Raw genomic sequence first — 20,323 nt, forward strand, 5'->3', positions numbered from 1 at the left:
GAGGGATGGGGACAATGTCTCTTGCAAAGGGTTTGCGGGAAGATCCTGACTCTCCCAACCCAATCCTTGTTAATTCCCTAATCCTGGCCCCCAAATCCTGAATTCTCTATTGGTGTTAGTGCCTTTTACTGTCCACTTTTAGGTTCTCCTCATCCAAGATGGGCACCTGTGTTCAGAAACCCTGAGATGTTCCACAGATACTAAGAGCTCTGATACATTTCTTTTGTGAATAACAATCTATTATAAAATGGAGCCTGCTTGTGAAAATTCAAACAGCACAGATATATGTGAGATGGAAAGTGAAAGTCCCCACAACATGCTATCTCACCCCTCAGAAGCAACTACTCATTATGGTTTGGAACATAGATCTTTACAGACCTTTTTCTGTGTCTTTGTGTATTATACATATAAATATTTTTTGCAAAAATAAGATAATACATATATTTTAGAGCTCATTTTTCTTTCTAGTTAATATATCATGGAAACCTTTTCAATGTTTTCTCTATAGATCTGCCACTTTCTTTTAAATGGCTGTATAATATTCTATTTAACCATCATCAATTTAAACAATCCCTTATCGATCAGCATTTAAGTTATTTTCCCATGTTTGGTTATCATGTGATGAACCTACGTTTGAGTTTCAGCTGTGAACTCTAAATATACATTGTTTGGGGCCAGTACTTACCACAGGCAGCTCATGGGAGTCTCAGGCTGGGCCAGTCCTGGCCTCTCAGAGACAACCCAGACATCCTGAATGTCCTTCTACTCCCTTCAGCACCACACAGAGTACGCTGGCCTGCATGTGGTCAAGAATTCTTTCTGATGACCTTTTATCTGCTGGCAGGAAAGTCCATCCCAAACAGACCCACATGTCATCCTCAAGAGACCTGGCTTAAATGCCCCAGCAAGTGTACCTCAGTACCAGGTACCAATACTTCTTAATGCTGCAGTGGTACAAACACTCATATCTGTTTTGTTTCTTCACGATTAAGAACGATTTCTCTATTATTAGAATGCTAATTCTACTGACATTTAAAGGACACTAACTTGCTCTACTTAGAACACCAGGCCTGCAAGCTCCAAGACTGAATAGATGAGGATAGTCTGTGTAAAGTTTTTTGTTTTTTCTTTTTGCTTGAGGAAGATTAGCCCTGAGCTAACATCTGTGCCAGTCTTCCTCTACTTTATATCTGGGTTGCCGTCACAGCATGGCTGATGAGTGGTGTAGGTCTGCATCTGGGATATGAATGTGTGAACCTGGGTCACCAAAGCAAGGCTCACCGAACTTAACCCCTAGGCCAAGGGGCCAGCCCCTGTGTAAATTTTTTTAGTCAGGGAATTTTTGGGAAGACTCAGGGCATCAGTAGAATACTGTAAATTAGGTTTGGTCTTTCATTGTCAGGCGATTCCTTAGAAGCACTTAGTACTTTTTGTTTGTAGTAGCCTAAATTGTTGCTTTTGGTGCCAAGCCTTAAAATCTACTTTTCTGTTGTCCCTTACTACATAGCTTCACTCTCTGTTCCTGTCTTAGGTATTCCCTTTATTCCACACCAGATGAAGCTATACTTCTCTGACGGGGTAGAGACTAGGTTGTCAGGAGTTTCCAGATGAGAAATAAATCTACCTTTAACTTTGTGCCTCTGCAACATGGTAGATTAGTTCACTTATCCTCTTAACGTTCCAACCTTTGGGCTTTGCAGGTGAGCTGCGGTCTCTACGGGAGGAGATTTCCCTATTAGAGCGTGAGAAGGAAAGTGAACTTAAGGAAATAGAACAGGAGTTGCATTTGGCCCAGGCTGAGATCCACAATCTGCGACAAGCAGCAGAGGATTCTGCAACTGAACATGAGAGCGACATAGCATCCCTGCAGGAGGATCTCTGCCGGATGCAGAATGAACTCGATGACATGGACCGCATTCGGGGAGAGTATGAGATGGAGATCGCCTCCCTCCGTGCAGAAATGGAAATGAAGAGCTCTGACCCATCCAATAGTTTAAGTCTCTCAGATTTCTCTGAGATGCAAGGTATGAGAGAGGAAGCCCTCCTCCTAGTCTGTCAGTAAAGTAGAAGGAGATAGTATGCAAGAAGATGGGGGAAGGTGGACTTAGATCATGAATTGGGAGCCTCTAAAAAACCCTCCAGGTTGAATTCAAGACTATAAGGGAGAAAAATTTACCCGGATGTCACAAACCAGTGCATAGCGGTGTAAGAAATGGCACCCTGGAGATGAACTCTGAGAATTCTTCCTTGGAGAGCCATTGGGCGTTTGTGAATTTGACTATGCTAAAGCCCTTCCTGGGGAGGCTTCCAGTTCTGGGATGGGAGTATAGGGGTCTTTCACCTTGGGAAACTCTTCCTGCTGCTCTGGCATCATGGCGCTTTGCCAGGCCACCTTTTGGGGGGCCTCTAGTCATGGTCCCATGTCCCAGGATGGTAATTCTTAGGCTTCTTTAGCCCTCTCGAAAGTAGAATCTTTAGAGGGCAAGAAATCAGAGCACAAGACAACTAGAGAGGAAGAGAGGTTACTTCCAGTAATACATGAGGTACTCAAAGCTCGGAGCTCTGCTCTCAGACAGTGAGTCTCCCAGCTGGTTGCTAGGATTCATGACATCAGAGAGTTTGCCTTTATTCTGAGGCTAGATTTATGATCTGGGCATAATGGGATACCCTATATTATGCCAGGTCAAGCAGGGGCAATCAACAAGGAATCAAAGAATTGCAAGTTTTCCCGGCTGTACCAAGCCTCTCAGAAGAGCCTTTGGACTGGTGGTGCTAGGAGAGCGGGGCTAGCACAGTGGAAAGGCTTGGGCTGGAGTTAAAGACCTGAGTTCAGCATCTCAGTTCTGCTAACTAGCAGGATGAACTTAGTCTGGTTATTATCTCTCTGAAGCTCTGTTTCTACCTTTGTAAAACATGGTTAATAAAACTTTACAGCTAGATGGGATCCTGAAGCAGGAAAAGGACCCGATTTCTCTCAAAATAGAGAAATCTGAATAACGTGTAGAGTTTAGTTAATAGTAATGTACCAGTGTTGATTCCTTAGTCAGGCCAAAGGTACCCACGGTGAGATGTTAACAATAGGAGAAACTAAGTGAGAATTCCCCCGGGGAATTCTGCACTATGTTTGCAACTCTTCCATAAATCTGAAAGTATTCTAAAATTAAAAGTTTATTGCACAAAGAAAGAAAAGAAAACCTTACAGAGCTATTTGGGGGATTCAGTGAAATGCCTGGCACGTTGAAGGCACTCACACTAACTGAATCTAAGGCCGAAACCACCAAGTCTAATGCTCAGCGCATGGTTGGTTTCATTAAAGATTAGTTTCCTTCCTTCCTTCCTTCTATGGTAATCTGCAGTATTCCAAGGACTTCTGACTGGAATAAAGAGGGAACATTAGAAGTGACTTTCAGGGTGTTGAATCTGCAGGTAAGACAGGCCTTGTGTTCTAAGTAGAGCAAGTTAGTGTCCTTTAAATGTCAGTAGAATTAGTGTTCTAATAATAGAGAAATCGTTCTTAATCATGAAGAAACAAAACAGATATGAATGTTTGTACGGTTGCAGCATTAAGAAGTATTGGTACCTGGTACTGAGGTACACTTGCTGGGGCATTTAAGCCAGGTCTCTTGAGGATGACATGTGGGTCTGTTTGGGATGGACTTTCTTGCCAGCAGATAAAAGGTCATCAGAAAGAATTCTTGACCACATGCAGGCCAGTTTATTCTGTGTAGTGAAAAGGACATTCAGGATGCCTGAGTTGTCTCTGAGAGGCCAGGACTGGCAGTGTGACATGGCAGTTCACATCTCTCAGCTTTTGTACTAAAAGCATAGTAGGAAGGTAATCACAAACAGTTCAATGGGAATTTTAAATACAATAAACCAAAAATTAAAACCCTCACAAGCTCCTAAAATCTCAAGACTCTGCCTTGGTTGGGGTTTTGCAGATGAGCACACAGGGCAAATCTGGGAAGATAAAAAGAAGGGCAGCTACCTGAAAGAGGACCAAGACACATTGCAGTGTGGAATTTTCTGGGCCCTGTCTTCTAAGCCTCCGCATGTGGTATCTCCTCTGTATTTAGAAAAAGAGAAGCTATTCAGCCTTCCACTATCAGATTTCTAGGCAGGAAAATTGGGGCTGGTCACCAGCGCTTCCTTCCCAGGATCTCACCTCTCTCCGCTTGACCTCTGCAGAAGAACTGCACCAACTGCGGGAACGCTACCGCTTCCTGAACGACGAGTACCGGGCTCTGCAGGAGAGCAACAGCAGCCTCACAGGGCAGCTTGCAGACCTGGAGATGGAGAGGTATAGCCGGGAGGCCAGTGGGGCTCTGTCGGACTTTGCCTTGGGCTCTTCCCTGAGTAGAATCAGTGAAGGCAGATGCCAGGCTAGTGAGGCCCCCTCTGCTCCTGGAAAGCTGATCTTTCATGGTATCCAAATGGTATAGATACCACCTAAAGCAGGCATGGGGATCCAACCCGGTTATCTCAGGACTAGACTTGAATGAGGTCTAAAATTTAGTTTCTTCCCTTCTAGGCATTGGGGTCTGGTTTGTTCTGCCCTAGAGTAGATCAGAAGTGATTCCTTTCTTGTCCACACAGACTTGATTCAGTCTAATGGCATAGTGCCTCCACACTGGAGCGGGCTTCACAGCAGGCCCAGCCTTGAGCCCAGTTGGACTAGTGTTCTTAGGGTCTTCTAGAGCCTAACGTGCCTGTGCAGACTGAGGTGCTGGGGACTTTCTCTGTAATCGTCCAAGTGTGTTTATTTGAGAGGTAAATGACAATAGAAGGCTCCTTACCATCTTTTGCCTAAAATGAAGGCATCGGGACCAAGCATACTTGACAGGTGATGCCAGGCAGAGGTCTCTCCCAAACATGGCTCTGGGGTTCTGGATTACAGGACACGAAGAGCAACAGAAAGGTGGCTGGAGTCCCAAACACTAAAGAGTATGATGTCGTCAGAGTCTCAGACGTCAGAAATGGATTTTCTAGAGCCTGATCCTCAAACCCAGTTGTTGCGACAGCAGCTTCTGGGAGCTGAAGAGCAGATGCATGGCATGCAGAACAAGGTAGGGAAAGGCAGGCCCCTTTCGTTGTGTCTCTTTTACCTTCTCCTGGCCTGTGGTAGAAACATCTTAGGCACAGGGCTGACAAAGGAGGCATGCACTGTGGCAGGAGATAGTACTTTGGGGTCTCACTTGCTTGCCTGATGTAAATATTCCATAAAAGGAATGCCATACTCTGCATAAGCCTGTTCTTGCGGTGCATATGGTACCTATAGTAAATCAGCCTTCCTGTTCCCTTTCCGCACAGTGTAAGGAATTGTGTTGTGAGTTGCAAGAGTTACAGCATCATCGCCGGGTCAGTGAGGAGGAGCAGAGACGGCTGCAGAGGGAGCTGAAGTGTGCACAGAATGAGGTGCTTCGGTTTCAGACTTCCCACGTCACCCAGGTAAACACTGACAGGGGAAGGGCATTTGGGGAGAGCAAAAGGGCCTACATGGAGCTGCTGCTTGAGGGGCGGATGAACGCAGAATAAGGGTGTGCTCTGCTGACTCCGGCCCTGCAACCAAGGGTACAGTCTACTGGAGAGCACTTGGAGAAGTCACGTAGCATTGCGTTCTAGAAATGGTAGCTATTACTGAGTGTCTGCCTCAGAGAAGAAACCGAACCATAGACTTGTGGGAGCTCCTCAAGATGTCTGCGTCTGGAAAAGAACCAAACTGGTCTGTAGTGGGGTCTGCTGTTTCTTGAGTGTAACTGTTCTACCTACATCCTCCCCACCACAGAATGAGGAGCTGAAGACCAGACTCTGTACCCTGCAGCAAAAGTATGATGCTAGCCAGGATGAGCAGAATGAGCTCTTGAAGGTGCAACTACAACTTCAGACTGAGCTCCGGCAGCTCAAAGTCATGAAATCCACAGTCATAGAAAGCCAAAGTGAGAAGGTAACAGCACCCAGAGGTGAGGGGCAACTTAGGGGCTAAGAGGTTTTGGGGAAGGTGAATAAGAGAAGAGAGTTAAACAAGTCTCACCTGTGCAGTACCACAGGCGCGCTCCAGCCACCCTCGAGTACTCCGTTAGGTGAGAGGACAACCAGGAAGTGCAGGGCAGGGAGAAGTCGATTCTTAGACTGTCCGTGTCTGAGTGGCTCAGGCAGAAGAGTGAGTGGGTTGAGGATCCCGGATGTACTACCCAAAGCCCCCCTCCACCATAGGAGTTACTGTGCCGGCTGCAGAAGCTGCAGCTACAGTACCAGAACATCACATGTGAGAAGGAGAAGCTGCAGGAAGTGCAGCAACAGCTGCGGGAGGACCTGCAGTACTATGAGGCAGAAGTGCAGCGCCTCAAGGACATGGTGGCCTCCTTCCAAGAGAGCTGTGAGAAGGTAAAAGAAGCTGCAGGTGAGGGAGAACGTAGCAAGGCGAAGTCTTCTGTGAGAGTAACAGTACAGAGGAGGAGTGGGAATGGTAGGAGCTCTATGGAGTGAGTAGCTGTTGGAGAAGGGGTAAAGAGGTGCTTAGTAGAAAGGTGATCTCAGAGTCATGATGCTCGCAGCTTCCTTTGATTTTAAACCAGAAAATTAGCCTATGAGAAGGAAGCCCTTTCCCTTCCCCACCTCCCCAAAAAGGAAGCCCCAAAAGGTCTCTGTGCAGAGCCAGGTAGGGACTGGTCCATCTCGGGTAGCCCTCACTGGGATGAAATTGGGACTGGACAGGACAGGATAGGATCCCCTTAGTCCCTGCCTGAGAGGAAAGAGTGCAGCCACAGGGGTTCCTGGGATGATGGTGGGGCCTGCCTCCCGTGCCCCAGAACACAGAGATGCACACCCAGCTTCAGGAGATGAAGCAGCTGTACCAGACCAGCAAGCATGAGCTGGAGCAGCAGAAGCACATGTATGATCAGCTGGAGCAGGACTTCCTGCTCTGCCAGCAGGAGCTGAAGCAGCTCAAGACCACCCAGCCCATCCCAGAGGACAAGGCAAAATGTGCCAATAAGGTAATTGTAATTAAGAGGTGGGATCTCCTGGGCACTTCCTCTGGAGAAAGGAGGTATGGGGCAGAAGATGAAGTCATCCGCCCAAGGGGCTTGATGGGCTTCTGTCCAGTCCCAGCCGAGTGTGGCAAAGCAGGAAACAGAGGCAGAGCCCATGCTGTTGCCTTTAAAACAGTGTGCCTTGACCTTGAGCCCGAGCCACAGCTTGGTAGGATCAGTACATCTGGATCCAGCCTGAACACCTGAAGGTTTTACACATGATTCCGCGTGAGTAGACATTTACACCTCGTTATTAGAACTGTAGGATATCTTGTCATTTGTGGGGTAGAACATACACATAGGCCCAAACACACAATCGTGATTATCAGGAGCAGGAAGAGAGGGTGCAGTTTGCAATGAGTCACATTGCAGAGGCTCTTGTCAGATGGCATAGTCTTGTGCCCACAGCACTGATTGGGCATTAGAAGGACCTAGGTTCTTCCAGGATTTTGCAACTTCAGAGTAGTTAAGTTCTATAAGCTTGAATTTTACCCTCTTTAAATTGAACAGAATACTGCTTATCTCACTTCCTTTTAGTAATAGATCCTGGTAGTAAATAAGGCTTTCCTCATTTTCTTTTTTTCCATAGTGTGTAAAATGTAAGTCATTATCAGTCACTCTGTGTTGAGCACTTTCAGCTCCTGATTACTGATAGAAAATGGTAAGATATTGAAGCGTGATGGAGAAAAGGCACAAGATTTTCAAAAGATGGTAGAGCAAGTCACATTATGCCAGAATACTCAGTAGCTCTTGCCACAGCCAACGGCAGGCTGTGTCCCCAGGGAAAGGCCTTCAGAAGATACAGAATTGGGCAGGTTATTGGGTCTGCCCCAAAAGTCCACCTGCCTTTCAACAGCCAGGCTCACATTTCCCTCTTCCCCCATTCCCACTCAATTTAAGGATCCAGAGGGCCCACGACTTGCTCGTCACCTCCTCTCCCAGTGAAAGAGACTATGGTGGGGGATGCGTGCTGGCATACAGAGCCACCTTTTCTCTGGTCATGAAATAGCATTAAGATTAGTTCGATATTAGAAGATTTAGGTTTTTGGAATTATGGGATGATTTTGTCTTCTCTACCCAAATTCAACAATAGCTCATACTTTTCTAAAGATCTTAAAAGATGATTATGAAAGGAAAAATGGGAAAAAATTAGGGTGAAATTGTCTTTAGGTAAGGAGCATAATTAGGTGTAAAAACATCTGGGGATAATGAGAGTAACAGGACCTAGAATTCCCAGCAGAGTGGGAAAATGGCAAAGGAAAGGGCCAGAGGAAAAAGACGTGGGGAAATAAGAGGGGAGGGATGTTGATAACACCTCCTCTGCAACTGCCCTCAGAAGGGACTAGAAGGTGAAATTTAGAGCACAGCCAAACAGCAGTCCCGAGCAGCCTACTGGGGTTCCCATTCAGCATCTCGGCCTGTGCAGGTACAGTGTGGCTTGGGGTTATCAGTCCAAGGTGACTGTACCGTCAGGGAGACCCTGGTGAATCACAGAAGTGCTCTGCTAGCCACACAGTGCAGAGAAATACCTTACAGAGTAACCACCCTTCCACGCCCGCCCCATCCACAGTGTGATACAGTGCTGTCCAGACTGACAGAATTGCAGGAAAAGTACAAGGCCAGCCAGAAGGAGATGGGGCAACTGCAAATGCAGCAGTGTGAGCTCCTGGAGAATCAGAGGAGGATGCAGGAGGAGCAGGGCCAGCTGCAAGAAGAGCTGCACAGGCTCACGTTCCCGCTCCCCAAATCTGGTCTCTTCCATAAGGTAACCACAGCCAGGGGATGGCTGCTAACTATGGAAAAGCTGCTTTGAGAAGCTTCCCAGGTGTGACTATACTTGGGAAAAATAAAAGGGTGGGGATTGAACTTTTTCTTTTCTTAACCAACCACTCCTTTCTCACGAGTCTCCTCAAACCAAAAAGTTCAATATAGCCGATTAGGGTTTTAAATCTTAAAATACATTTTATGCTCTGGAATCTGTCCAGCATTTTATATTTAGATATTTCGTCTATCTGGAGGAAATGTACTTGAAAGCACCATGTAAACTACAAAATATATCTGAACATACATGATCATTGCTACTCAACTAGCAGGTCTCCATAGAAGGATTCCCCCTGGCCCAGCTGGGCTGTGCAGAGCCAGCACAGAGACTCCTGAGGGAGGGGTCCCCAGCAGGAAGGAGGCCACGGTCTTTCCATATAACCACCATAGTTCCTGCCCCCTTCCTTCCACTCTACCTCACAGAGTCAGGAGCTGCTTACAAAATTACAAGACTTGTGTGAACTACAGCTGCTCTACCAAGGCATGCAGGAGGAGCAGAAAAAACTGATACAGAATCAAGAAAGTGTATTAAAAGAACAATTAGAGCTGCACCAAGAGCTGCAACTTTTCAAAGATTCTCGTTTCCGGGAAGTGTTGGAGAATCCTGAGGGTTCCAAATCACCTAAGTCCTCAAAATGTGGTCATAACAAGGTAACCAACACAAGATGCAGGGAGACAGTCCTGGGGACAACAGCATGGCAGGAAAAGGGGCTCCACTGAAGGGTCAGGGTTAGGAAGACCTGTAGGGCCAGGAGTAAGGATGAGACTAAAGCCCTGCCCTTCCCCAGCCATGACCACTCTTGTATTCATTAAGATGTAGCTTTAGGTACGGCCTGGGGACCTCACCCAGATGCCCGCCCAATTGAAGCACTGTGAGCACTTAGGGCCGGGATGACCCAGAAGTCTATAATCTCCTGACAATTTGACTTAATCCCTTCAACATATCGTTTTCCAGATGTGTAATATCAACTTGGTGTTTGTTTGGATTCCTTGGGAATGACTCTAAACATGTCATCCTTTCCTCATGAGCTGGTTGATAATTGAGAAGTACACTTTTCCATGATCAAAATCTATAACCTTTTGTTGTTCTGCATGAAGCAAATCTGGGGCCATTCATTTCCAATGGAAGAATTCCTAGCATGTGGGGTTCTTGGTACTGACCGCACTGTCTTCGTTGGAACTTTGGTGGCAATAACAGCCAGGTCAGGGGATTAGACTAGGGAATTGATGCATCTAAAGCCCCAGCAAGGGGTCATGCCTCTGAGGTCACACTGGTAGAGATTTCCATACACGTCTGTTCAGGATTGGGGGATGAATTTGGTCTGATGTGTCAGTGGGGGCGAGGAAAAGCAGGTAGACAGTTTCAATTTAGGCTAAAGCTATTTATTCAGATATCGGTCTGGACAGGGAGATCCAGGGAATAGCAGAAGTCCAAACTGTGAGATTTGGTCAGATTCCAGGGGCATCAGATTTCAGCTGATGAGACCAGGAATCAGGTATAAAGTATTTCCTTAACCGATCAGATCTCATTGTGGGCATCAGCAGCCAAGAAGCCAGGCCGAGAGGACCTGGGAAACATGCCCAGAGGCCAGATTCAGAATTGGGGCAGGAGGTAAGGGACGTGTAGGGAGACCTTGGTTCCAAGTCCACATCTTCTGAGGAAGGAATTCTTTGTGTGCTCACATTCAACACCAGGGCTGATTTTAGAATTGAGGGTCGGGGGGGACTGAGGCTAAAGGTCATGTTAGTGGGTACATCTGACTGAGAAGAGGGTAGGGAAGGGAGCCAGAGTGATCTTGAGACTCACTCAGCCCTGCTTCAAGGACAGGGATGTACCAGAGTGCATAAACCAGCAGAAATGGAAGCCCAGAAATCATGGAGTATCTGCCCTGGGAAGTTTTTCCTCAGTGAGCAAGAAACTGACCCATGCCAGTTACCTGTAGGCTAAGTCAAAGACCTAGGGTGTGGTGAGATTGGAGTGTGCAGTTCTGTCAAGTGTGCTCCCAGATATCTGCACCAGGAGGGGCGCAGTACTGTCTAGAGTAACGATGATGTCTCCCCACCCCACTCTCGGCAGTCCAAGATGATCATCGACCAGATGCAGGCTCTGCAGGTGCTGTATGAGGCCAGTCAGACTGAGCAGGAGCTACTGCAGCAGGAGCAGGGGAGGCTCCTAGAGGAACGGAAGAGGCTGCAGGCCGACTTGCAGCTCTGCCTGGAAGAAATGCAGCTGCTCCAAGTCCAGTCCCCCTCTATAAAAATGAGCCTTGAGTCCTACAAGAAGAGTTATGGTAGCATGGCCCCCAGCAGTGAGAATTGTCACAAGAGTTATGGTAGCACCATTGATGACAGCGAGAGTTATCACAAGAGTTACGGTAGCACCCAGGCCAGCGATGAGAGCCTTCTCAAGAGCTATGACAGTAGCACCAGTACCAGTGAGACCTGTGAGAAGAGTTACCGCACCAGCAGCAGCAGCATCGACGATAAGAGGAGTTATGGCAGCACCAGTAGCTCTGACACCTGTCACAAGAGTTATGTCAGCAGCAACACTGACGATGAGCCTGCTGAGCCTGAAGATGTAGAGGTAATAGTAGCCAGATGACAGGTCCGATGGGGAAAGAAGGTTCTTGTCTTATTAAGAGATAAGTTACCAGGGGAAAGGCACAAGAAGTGAGGTGGGCAATGGGGTCAGAGCTGAGCTGGGTAACTTACTGGAAATAAATGAGGCAGTCTGCCCATCTAACATGGAGGTGCTTCCATACTGGATGGAGGTCTAAGATTCAGGACTTTTCATCAACACAGTCACGTTGCACTTTTTTTTTTTTAAAGGAAGCTGGCCCTGAGCTAACACCTGGTGCCAATCTTTTCTCTTGAAGAGTGGCCCTGAGCTAACATCTATGCCCATCTTCCTCTATTTTTTGTGGATGCCTCCACATCAAGCATGGCTTGAGGAGTGGTGTAGGTCCATGCCTGGGATCCAAACCCATGAACCTGGGCTGCTGAAGTGGAGTGTGCTGAACATAACCACTATGCCAGTGGGCTGGCCCCTCATGTTGCTGTTTATGGGAAGAAATGCAGTATTCTCCCTGGGCAGCTTCAGATCTTTGTGGCTATTGTTTTGTATCCAAGAAAGGTCGTAGCAAAGAGAGTGGGTGGAATGCAGGTGCTACTCAGAGTGCCGTCATCACTCCCCTACCCTCCGCAGCACTTTGAGACTGTCGTTGCTAAGGTGCTGATCAGGCTGCAGGGCGTGCAGGCCATGTACCAGCTCAGCCAGGAGGAGCACGACCTGCTGCAAGAGCGGATGAAAAAGCTGCTGGACAAGCAGAGAGAGCTGAAGGAAGAGCTGGAGGCCTGTGAAAAAGAATTCAAGGAGTGCATGGAATGTCTGGAGAAGCCTGTTGCCTCCCAAAATGACAAGAATGAGGTAACTGCTGTCAGGGAGGCAGGGCGTCTCCTAGGAGTCCCTAGAGCCAGAGGAGGTCATGGCCTTTTCAGAGAGGCTGAGGAGAGAGGGACAGAGCTCGCTGCCAGCTCTGCAGAGTTGCCCTCTTCTTGGTCAGAGGACAGAGCAGGGACTGAATCCCAGGAGGCCGGGTGGTCGCTGCATTGCTGAGGGATATTTTTCAGGTGCCCACCATGCTGGGATTTACTGATCAAGACTCTGAATAATTTTTCTCTTTTTCCCTTTGCCACCTCTATTCTCTCTTTTCCTCTGTCCTAGAGCTCTTTATGGAGTTACATTTTTTCACCTGCCAATTTTCTTTCGTTATTTTATGTGTATTTGTCTTGTATCTCTAACTAGATTACAAGCACCTCAAGGACAGGGCCATAGCTCCTTCTTTTGAATCTCTTACAATGGCAAGAAAAGTGTTGTACATCTATTAGGAACAGGACAGAAGGTGTTGTCTCTGGCAGGAGGAGTGCACAGTCCAGTGGGGGTCACTGTGTATGCACGGGAGAGGTTCAGAGAGCAAGAAACATGTGGGCCTAGGTTGCTTAGTATCGGTACCTACCGAGCAGACCATGATGTGCTGCCAGAAGCCAGGAAAGACAAAACCAGAGATTAAGGAGCAGGCTTGGAACTTGCCTCTGTTTCCAGGGCGAGGCGCGGGATCCCAGGTACACTCTCAGGAGCATACAACACGGTTCCTTAGGTGATGGTACCTGTTAGAGAAATAGCGTGGGAAGTAGGAGTTCCCATCAAAAACAGCTATATAAGAAAGCCCTGAGCTTCAGAAGGGGTAGCCCTGTAGTTATTCCCCAGACGGCTCACCATAAAACATAATTTAAATCATCCTTTTTTGATCCTTTCAGATGTAGATCAGGTACCTCAAGTTAGGGAGAAACTCTTTGTAAAACTGCTTTAGAGGCTCATTTTCCACCGTTGAATGTTTTCTTTATTGTCTACTCCCCGTGGGCTTTAGCAGGGACATTTCTGAGGTGGGGACCTCCAGGCAGGGCCCAGGCTGACCGCGTAGGCCTGGCTGGGAGTGACCGGCCCTCCACTGCCAACAGATCAAAGAACTGCAGAGCAAGCTGCGGGAGCTGCAGCTGCAGTACCAGGCTAGCATGGACGAGCAGGGGCGGCTCCTGGCGGTGCAGGAGCAGTTGGAGGGGCAGCTGCAGTGCTGCCAGGAAGAGCTTCGCCAGCTCAAAGAGAAGAGGTCCGCTGTTACCAAAGAAACCAAGGGGAAGAATGGCAATAAGAACATGAACAAGAATGCCAATGGGGTTAAGAATAAAAAGGTGACCAAGCTATGTTCGGACAGTCCTGAGGACAGCTTTGAGAGCAGAAAGGTAAGTAATAACCTTAGTGCCCAGATAAGCAGAAAGGTGGAGGAGATCCTGGGAAGAAAAATCATCACCACCATTCCGACCAGGTGAGGTAGAGAAGCTACAGGCTTTGGGATCTCTAATCTGTCTAGAGTAGTTCCATCTTAATAGCAATTTGGTCCCTTTTCCTGTGAAGTTAAGGGGAGAGTAGAGTTACAGCCCAAAAGGACCACAGCCCTAGGCTGAATGACTGCCTCAGTTAGTCCAGCCCAGTTTTCTGGAGCCCCTCTTCATCCTGGGCCACATGCCCCAGAGAGGGATTTAGTCAAAGCAGTTGTGTACACATAAGTGAAAGAGGATTGGGTCAAATAGGAGCCGCCATGCAAGGGGAGGAAGCAGCAGGTGAGGTGCAGAGCTCGAGAATCTTTGGCTCTGATAGCTGTCTGAAATGGCTAATGGCCAGACGGACATATCAGTCCAGAGGCTGGGTGTGACTGCCCTCCACACTGTGCAGGGAGATGGACTTAGTCCCAGAATACAGTGCTGCCTGTGTGTTGTGACAGGCTGGGAAGCAGAGTGTTCTGAGATAGTTCGGCATTCCGTGAGGGAAGGGATCTTCTCAGGTAACGGCATCCCCCATCCTGCCCTGCCTCCGCCCCACAGAGTCTGGAGGTGGTGCTCTATTACAAGGCCAGCCACAAAGATTTAGATGAACTAGCAAAAGAGGAAAAGAAAGAGGAAATGGAGGACCAAAAAAAGGAGGAAATCAAAGGGGAGATGAAGGAGGAGTCCTGGGAAGAACTAGTTTCTGAGCAACCAGATCCTACAGAGATTGAGTCCACAGAAGATCAGGAGGAGAGAGATGAAGAGTTCCAAGACCAGAAGGGCAAGGAAGAAGACAATGAAGATGAGGAAGACGATGACTCTGGCCCTGAAGCTTCAGAGGAAAACAACCCCCTCAGTCTTTCTGAGAGCAAAAAGGTAACCACAGCCAAAGGCTGGGTCAAGTGGGAAATGGGCTCTTGGGCTCAGGTGCCCCAGTGGTCAGGGGTGACCAGCCCTAGGACGGACTTCTACAGGAGTAGAAGCCAGCAAGCTCTGAGGCATAGCACTTGGGGAAAGTGGAAATGGAGACGGGATTGGAGAGAGCAGGCTCTCTGTGGGAAATGGCACGCTTAGACCAATTTGCTGTGGAACTGTCTCGCAAAGACCACCTTTTCTGGGAACCAAGGTGGGGTCATTGTGTCCTACCTCCTTTCATGTATGTGGTAGCCCTTGCAACTTACGTCGAGAGGGTTCTTCACCCTCCCCTTAAGCGCTGCACTAAGGACACGGGCAGTGCAAGGCCTTCTTTGGGGAGTTTTTGTCAGTCTTTTGGGAAGTTTGTCAGCCTGGGCAAGTCCCTCAGCCCTGCTCTCCCATGGTGCCCTGTTAGGTTTGACCTTTGCTGTTGCTGTTAATGGTGTGGGGAGGCTGGTGTCACCCACTGGGCTCCATATATTACAGGGTATGAGGGTGGGGGCAGGGGATGATCAGAAGTGATAATGAAAATATTTCAGTCTGTACAGCAGGAGCATTGGCCAGTCCAGGGAGACCAGTCAGAGCCCTAACCCTTTAGTTCCTGGATCTTGAGAGATTGGGGTGGGAGTATCCTGGGTAATTTACCAACTGTACAAAAGTATTTCTGTATTTTCACAACTGGTACGTCTGTACAGGTATGTACCCCTGACTTCCTAACCTGGTTGAGGATAACTGGGGGCTCTCGTTCCCTGAGGAGTTTGAGTACTGCCTGAATAAATCTGCAGTTTACAGGACAGGTTCTTTCTGTCCCTCTAGACACAGGGGAAGAAAACAAGTCTCTTGTGGTGGGATGTCCCAGTCAACTCTAAGGATATCTGGAATTTTCCAGCAGCTGAGTCTGCAGCACTGGCTAGGGATCCAGCATGCAGGTCTCTGCTCACCCTGTGGCAGAGAACTGTTACTTAGGATGTGAAAAGTAGGAGTAGCCGCAGCCTCTTGCCCGGTCTTATATTGCTTTGAGTTCATCATATTCCACCAGGTGCTGGATCAGAGCCTCATAGATTTCCTTGCCTTGGGTGCCACATTTCTGAATGCCAGACCTGATTTTCCTACTTGAAAGTCGAGCACATTCCTTATGTCTCCATATGGAGGTGTCCCTTTCCCCCAGTGGGTCCTGCATCTTTTGCTGGCAGCTCTACTGACATATGTGTTACCGCCTGCAAACTCAGTTTCTCTCTGGAAGAATAATTGCGTCAAAGAACTAGCCCTTCTCCATTGTTAGCTTTTTTAGTGCATTTTATCTCACAATGACAGCATTAGACTCCTAGGGGATTGTAGGGGCCAGAGCCCAGAACACTGAGACTTAGTGGAAAGCAGCCAGAACAAATGGGCTAACAAAGAGACAGGTGGCCTGGCAGGAGACTGGCTCTTCCTAGGGTGACCCAGGCAAAGTATACATCCTTTCATCTCAGAAAGCCCAGCTTTACTCTCTGGAGCTTTACTTTTCCAGTGTTAGTAACCTATAAGAAAGGTCTAGGGGCAGATAACCTGCTTTACAGGATATGAGAGGGTTATGACAAGCCAGAAAATGACCCAGCACCTGATTTGGAGCTAAGCTACTGCCTAACCCATTCAGTTTTGCATCTCCTACAGGCTTCCAGTGGGAGGAACCAGGCCCGAGTGACAGAGAAGAAATACTGCTGCTCTGCCTTACCTGTGGTTTAACCTCTTGATCTCTTTCTCTTTTCCCTTTGTTTTCTCATCTTCATTATCTGTTGGATTCATATGTTTATGTCTTTTTATACCACCTCTCATCTCCTGGTCTCTCCTTGTGCTTCTTTCTCATTTGATATGTTGCAGCCATCCCCTGCCCCCAACCCCCCCATCTTCTCCTTGCCTCTCGTAGGCCTGGTGGTCATATCGGCTTTGCTCTGGTGCTGGTGGGCTGAGACGTCGTCCTAACGCAGGTACTGGTATTGCGTCCTCTCCTGAGGGGTACAGGGAGGTGCAGGTTGCCCCAGCCTCTCCTCTTCCCCTTTTCTCTCAGCTGCTTGCTTCTTGCTATTGCCATTTTACAACAGATGATACTCACGTCTGAGGTCCCTGGCTTTTCCTTGGGCTACTGCAAAGCCCATAACATCTCTGAGCTTGTCTTCGCAACACATAGGGAGTTGGAATGCTTACCATTGGCATGGTTTGAGTTTCTGTCCTCTGGCTGGGAAAAAATTGGATGATCCCAGCACTGTTGCTGCTTTCAAAGCTGCCTCACCACTTCTGATCAGCTGACTTTTGTCTGCAAGGCCGGCCTGGGCGCTCTTTGTCTTTGATTAGCCCCAGAGCCAATCTCTCACCACTCTTGCTACCCAGAGGGCAAAATAAGGAATCACTGCCTTCCACAGTGGGTGAGAGAGGAGCTCTGGAGAGCTGTGACACACTGCCTCCTGCCCCCCGCAGGGGCATTTGTATGAGGGCAGCCTCAATTCGTCCTTCAACCTTGGTGAAAATGGAACTGAAACCCCTACCATATTATGTACTTTCTGCCAAAAAGTCCTCTGGTCCGGGACTTCTGGCCTCCAGAAAAATCAGAACACGAATGCCAGGAAATATTTGGTAGTTCTCTGTTTATCCCTTTTGGGGGCAAGATTTTTTTGTAATTGGCTTCCCAAGCTAGGCTTTCTGGAGAGAATGTGGTATTGGTGAAAAGTTTCCACTAACCAGAGATGCGAGTGTTCTCAGGGAATCAAGGCTGATATATTCTGGGCACCTTTTAGTTGGCCTCAGTCCATGTAATCTGGTCTGTCAACAGGATACCAAATTCAGGAGGCAGAATGTGGTCTATGGCCCAAGGTAGAACCTGCCTTCTGGAGCCTATAACTGTTCTCTCTTGGCCTATTTTGGCTCCTTTCTCAGTCTCTCCCTGCCACACCCACCCCTCACCCTCTCTTCTCACATCCCTGTAAATGGAGTGTAGTCGACTGACTGCACAGCTTCAGAGTGGTGGCGGAAGCGTTTGTTGGTAGCACTTACACCATTTCCTTTCCTCTCCTTCCTTTTTTACCTCTCACTTTTTTTTCCTCTTCAACCCTTCTCCTTTCTTAGTTATTCCCCACAGACAGTCTTTAACTCCTTTAGTGACAGGGGTCTCCCCCTCTACCTGCACACTCACCTGCACACTCCCAGATTTCTAAGTCTCTATGGGATGAGACCCAAAGCATTCAGCCGTAACCTTTCACCAACTCAAACCAGCCAGGCCCAATCACAGAAAGAGAAAGGGATTCCTGGGTAAGTATCCTCTTGGGGTAGCCTGTTATGCCCACAGGCTGGCTACGCCCCAATATGCAGCTCCCCATCCAGGAGTTGAGGCAGCATAGTAAAGTAGAAAGTGTGGCCGACAGTGGTCAGAGAACCTGGTTGAGTCTGTCTCTGCTTCTTACAGTTTTGTCCCAATGGGCAAAATGTATAATCTGAATGTTAGTTTCTTCAAATGTAAGCAAAGGATGATAAAACCTCTGCCTTCCTCATGTGAGGCTCCGATGAGTCCATGTATATAAAAGTACTCTATGAATGATAAAAATACCACATGAATAATAAAAAGAGCTTACACTTACATAGTACATACTCTGTGCCAGGCAGTGTTCTAATTGCCTTACCTGTATTTACTCATTTACTCCTTGCAACAACCCCATGAGGTAGCTATTATTATTATCATTTTATATGTCATAAAACTAAGGCATAGAGAGGTTAAGTAACAAGCCAGAATATTGTGAATTGGATTCTAAGGACTCAACATTAGCAACAGATAAAATTCCAATCCTGTTTCCCCTTGTGCTCTCCCCTCATTTTGAGCAATTCTCCTTGGTTGTTTCCAAGCAATTAGGAAGACAGTACTTGTCTCTGGGCAGCCTCGGATCACATTAGCTCTCTTGATAATTAATGTCACACTGTTGACTTATTTCATGTATTGTTTATAAAACCCTTTTGCACACTGCATATGCTAAGCCTCCTCTCCCCATTCTCCACCTCAGTTGACTTTTTGGATCCAAGGCAGAGTTTTCTATTCATCCCTATTAGAGATCATCTATTGGTCTATCCTGTGAAGTTTGGTTTTTTTAAATCTTGACTCCATGCTTTCAGAGTATTCACTTTCCCTCCCAGCTTCGCATCATCCTCAGCGGTGGCAAGCCCGCCTTCACATCTTTGTCCATGGTCCAGATGAGGGCTGAGCCTCTAGAATGTTGTCTCTCCAGGCTCTTTAATCCAGCTCATTGGTCACTGAAGAAATGGTCATACAACAAACTGGGCTGTCATCCTACTCTTCTGTCCTCATATTCTCTTCATGGATGTCATGGAAAATCTTGTCAAACACTTTAAGTCCAAAAACATGATTTTCTTGATCTGTCAATTTAATAACCAGTCTGAAAGGAAAGCCTGACACGACTTATCCCTTTGGGACACCCAGTCCAGCCCTTTGCTCAGCCAGCTCCAGAATCTTGCCTTTGCCTGGTATAAAGGGCACCAGTTCACGTTTATGGGTTTCAGCTCTCTCCTCCTTTAAGAACATCAGACTGACATTTTTAGTAATGCACATTAGGATATAATCATCTGAGCATGTAAATACTCTTTCTAGCTCCCTTTTCAGTTATTTTCTTACAGAAATTACTCTGTATATCTACCTCCAATATCATTTTGCTTTCGATTTCATATCTTCTATTCTTAGTAACTATTTCTACAAAGGTAGGAAGTTTTTTTGGCTTAAAATCTTCTTTTTAGAGCCATTGTTCTCTGCTCAAATGAATTCTTTTGGGTGTTTGTGTTTTTTATTTTTGTGGGGGTTTTTTGCTGAGGAGGATTTGCTCTGAGCTAACATCTCTGTTGCTAATCTTCCTCTTTTTGTATGTGAACTGCCACTACAGCATGGCCACTGACAGAGGAGTGGTGTGGGTCCACACCCAGGCACCAAACCCCGGCTGCTGAAGCAGAGCACACTGAACTTAACTAGTAGGCCCCTGGGGCTGGCCTAGCAAATGCATTCTTAACATTAATGGGCTATACTCCATACTTACCTAAAACCATCCTTGTGTTACTTTATGCCATAGCTTATGACTCAAAACCCAAATTCTGTCTTTCAAGTAATACAGTAAAAAAATAGGAACTATTTCTGGAAGCATGTATTTTCTTGTCTAAGATTTCATGTTCCCTAAATGATGCCTTTTTTGTTGTCCCATGAACCAACAGAATTTGCTATGGTCAGTAGAGTGTGGAAGCCTCAGCATACTCTAACAAAGCCCCAGGAAGTCAGTCAACAAACCCAATGACTGGGGATGTTTTAACGACCCTGGCATTTGCTTCCCAGGGCCAGTGACCAGCTTCCTTGAATTTCCTTGAACCAACATCATTCTCCTTAAAAGGTTTGGGCCACCTAACAGCCTCATATTTGCCTGCACCCTGTGGTGTACTTTCTTCACTCACCTCAGATAAGACTGAGGGATCAGTCTTATTATCCTTTTGACTCTGAGTTCATTTCTCCTCCATAAAGCGAATGAGGTGCTGTCACTTACCCTAAAGGCCCAAATTTACCCTCTTTTTCTTGCCATGGCATCAGATCCTTTCTCACTGCAACCACTTGGATACACTTTGAAGTCTGGTTCCTGAGCTTGCCGTGACACACGGGAACT

The 20,323-nt window shown here is 47.3% G+C and overlaps 1 protein-coding gene across 22 annotated transcripts in view; it reads left to right on the plus strand.

Annotated features, from left to right (window-relative positions):
- The window catches only part of CCDC136 (coiled-coil domain containing 136), a 29,771-nt gene that overhangs the window by 8,863 nt on the left and 585 nt on the right, over positions 1 to 20,323 (plus strand). For 5 of the 22 annotated variants that reach the window (XM_070617656.1, XM_070617655.1, XM_070617662.1 and 2 more), the window contains 14 exons: positions 1,701 to 2,024; positions 4,189 to 4,300; positions 4,898 to 5,066; positions 5,311 to 5,448; positions 5,786 to 5,944; positions 6,214 to 6,384; positions 6,810 to 6,995; positions 8,602 to 8,796; positions 9,276 to 9,503; positions 10,930 to 11,436; positions 12,058 to 12,279; positions 13,371 to 13,652; positions 14,292 to 14,609; positions 16,555 to 16,615. In XM_070617656.1, coding sequence (XP_070473757.1) covers positions 1,701 to 2,024; positions 4,189 to 4,300; positions 4,898 to 5,066; positions 5,311 to 5,448; positions 5,786 to 5,944; positions 6,214 to 6,384; positions 6,810 to 6,995; positions 8,602 to 8,796; positions 9,276 to 9,503; positions 10,930 to 11,436; positions 12,058 to 12,279; positions 13,371 to 13,652; positions 14,292 to 14,609; positions 16,555 to 16,615 — 3,072 coding nt within the window. Of the gene's footprint in view, positions 1 to 1,700; positions 2,025 to 4,188; positions 4,301 to 4,897; positions 5,067 to 5,310; positions 5,449 to 5,785; positions 5,945 to 6,213; positions 6,385 to 6,809; positions 6,996 to 8,601; positions 8,797 to 9,275; positions 9,504 to 10,929; positions 11,437 to 12,057; positions 12,280 to 13,370; positions 13,653 to 14,291; positions 14,610 to 16,301; positions 16,616 to 20,323 lie in introns of all 22 variants that reach the window. The other 17 variants (XR_011539563.1, XR_011539565.1, XR_011539564.1 and 14 more) reach the window with 10 other exon arrangements.

Source organism: Equus przewalskii, chromosome 4, assembly GCF_037783145.1.
Source record: "Equus przewalskii isolate Varuska chromosome 4, EquPr2, whole genome shotgun sequence".
Classification (NCBI taxonomy): Eukaryota; Metazoa; Chordata; class Mammalia; order Perissodactyla; family Equidae; genus Equus; species Equus przewalskii.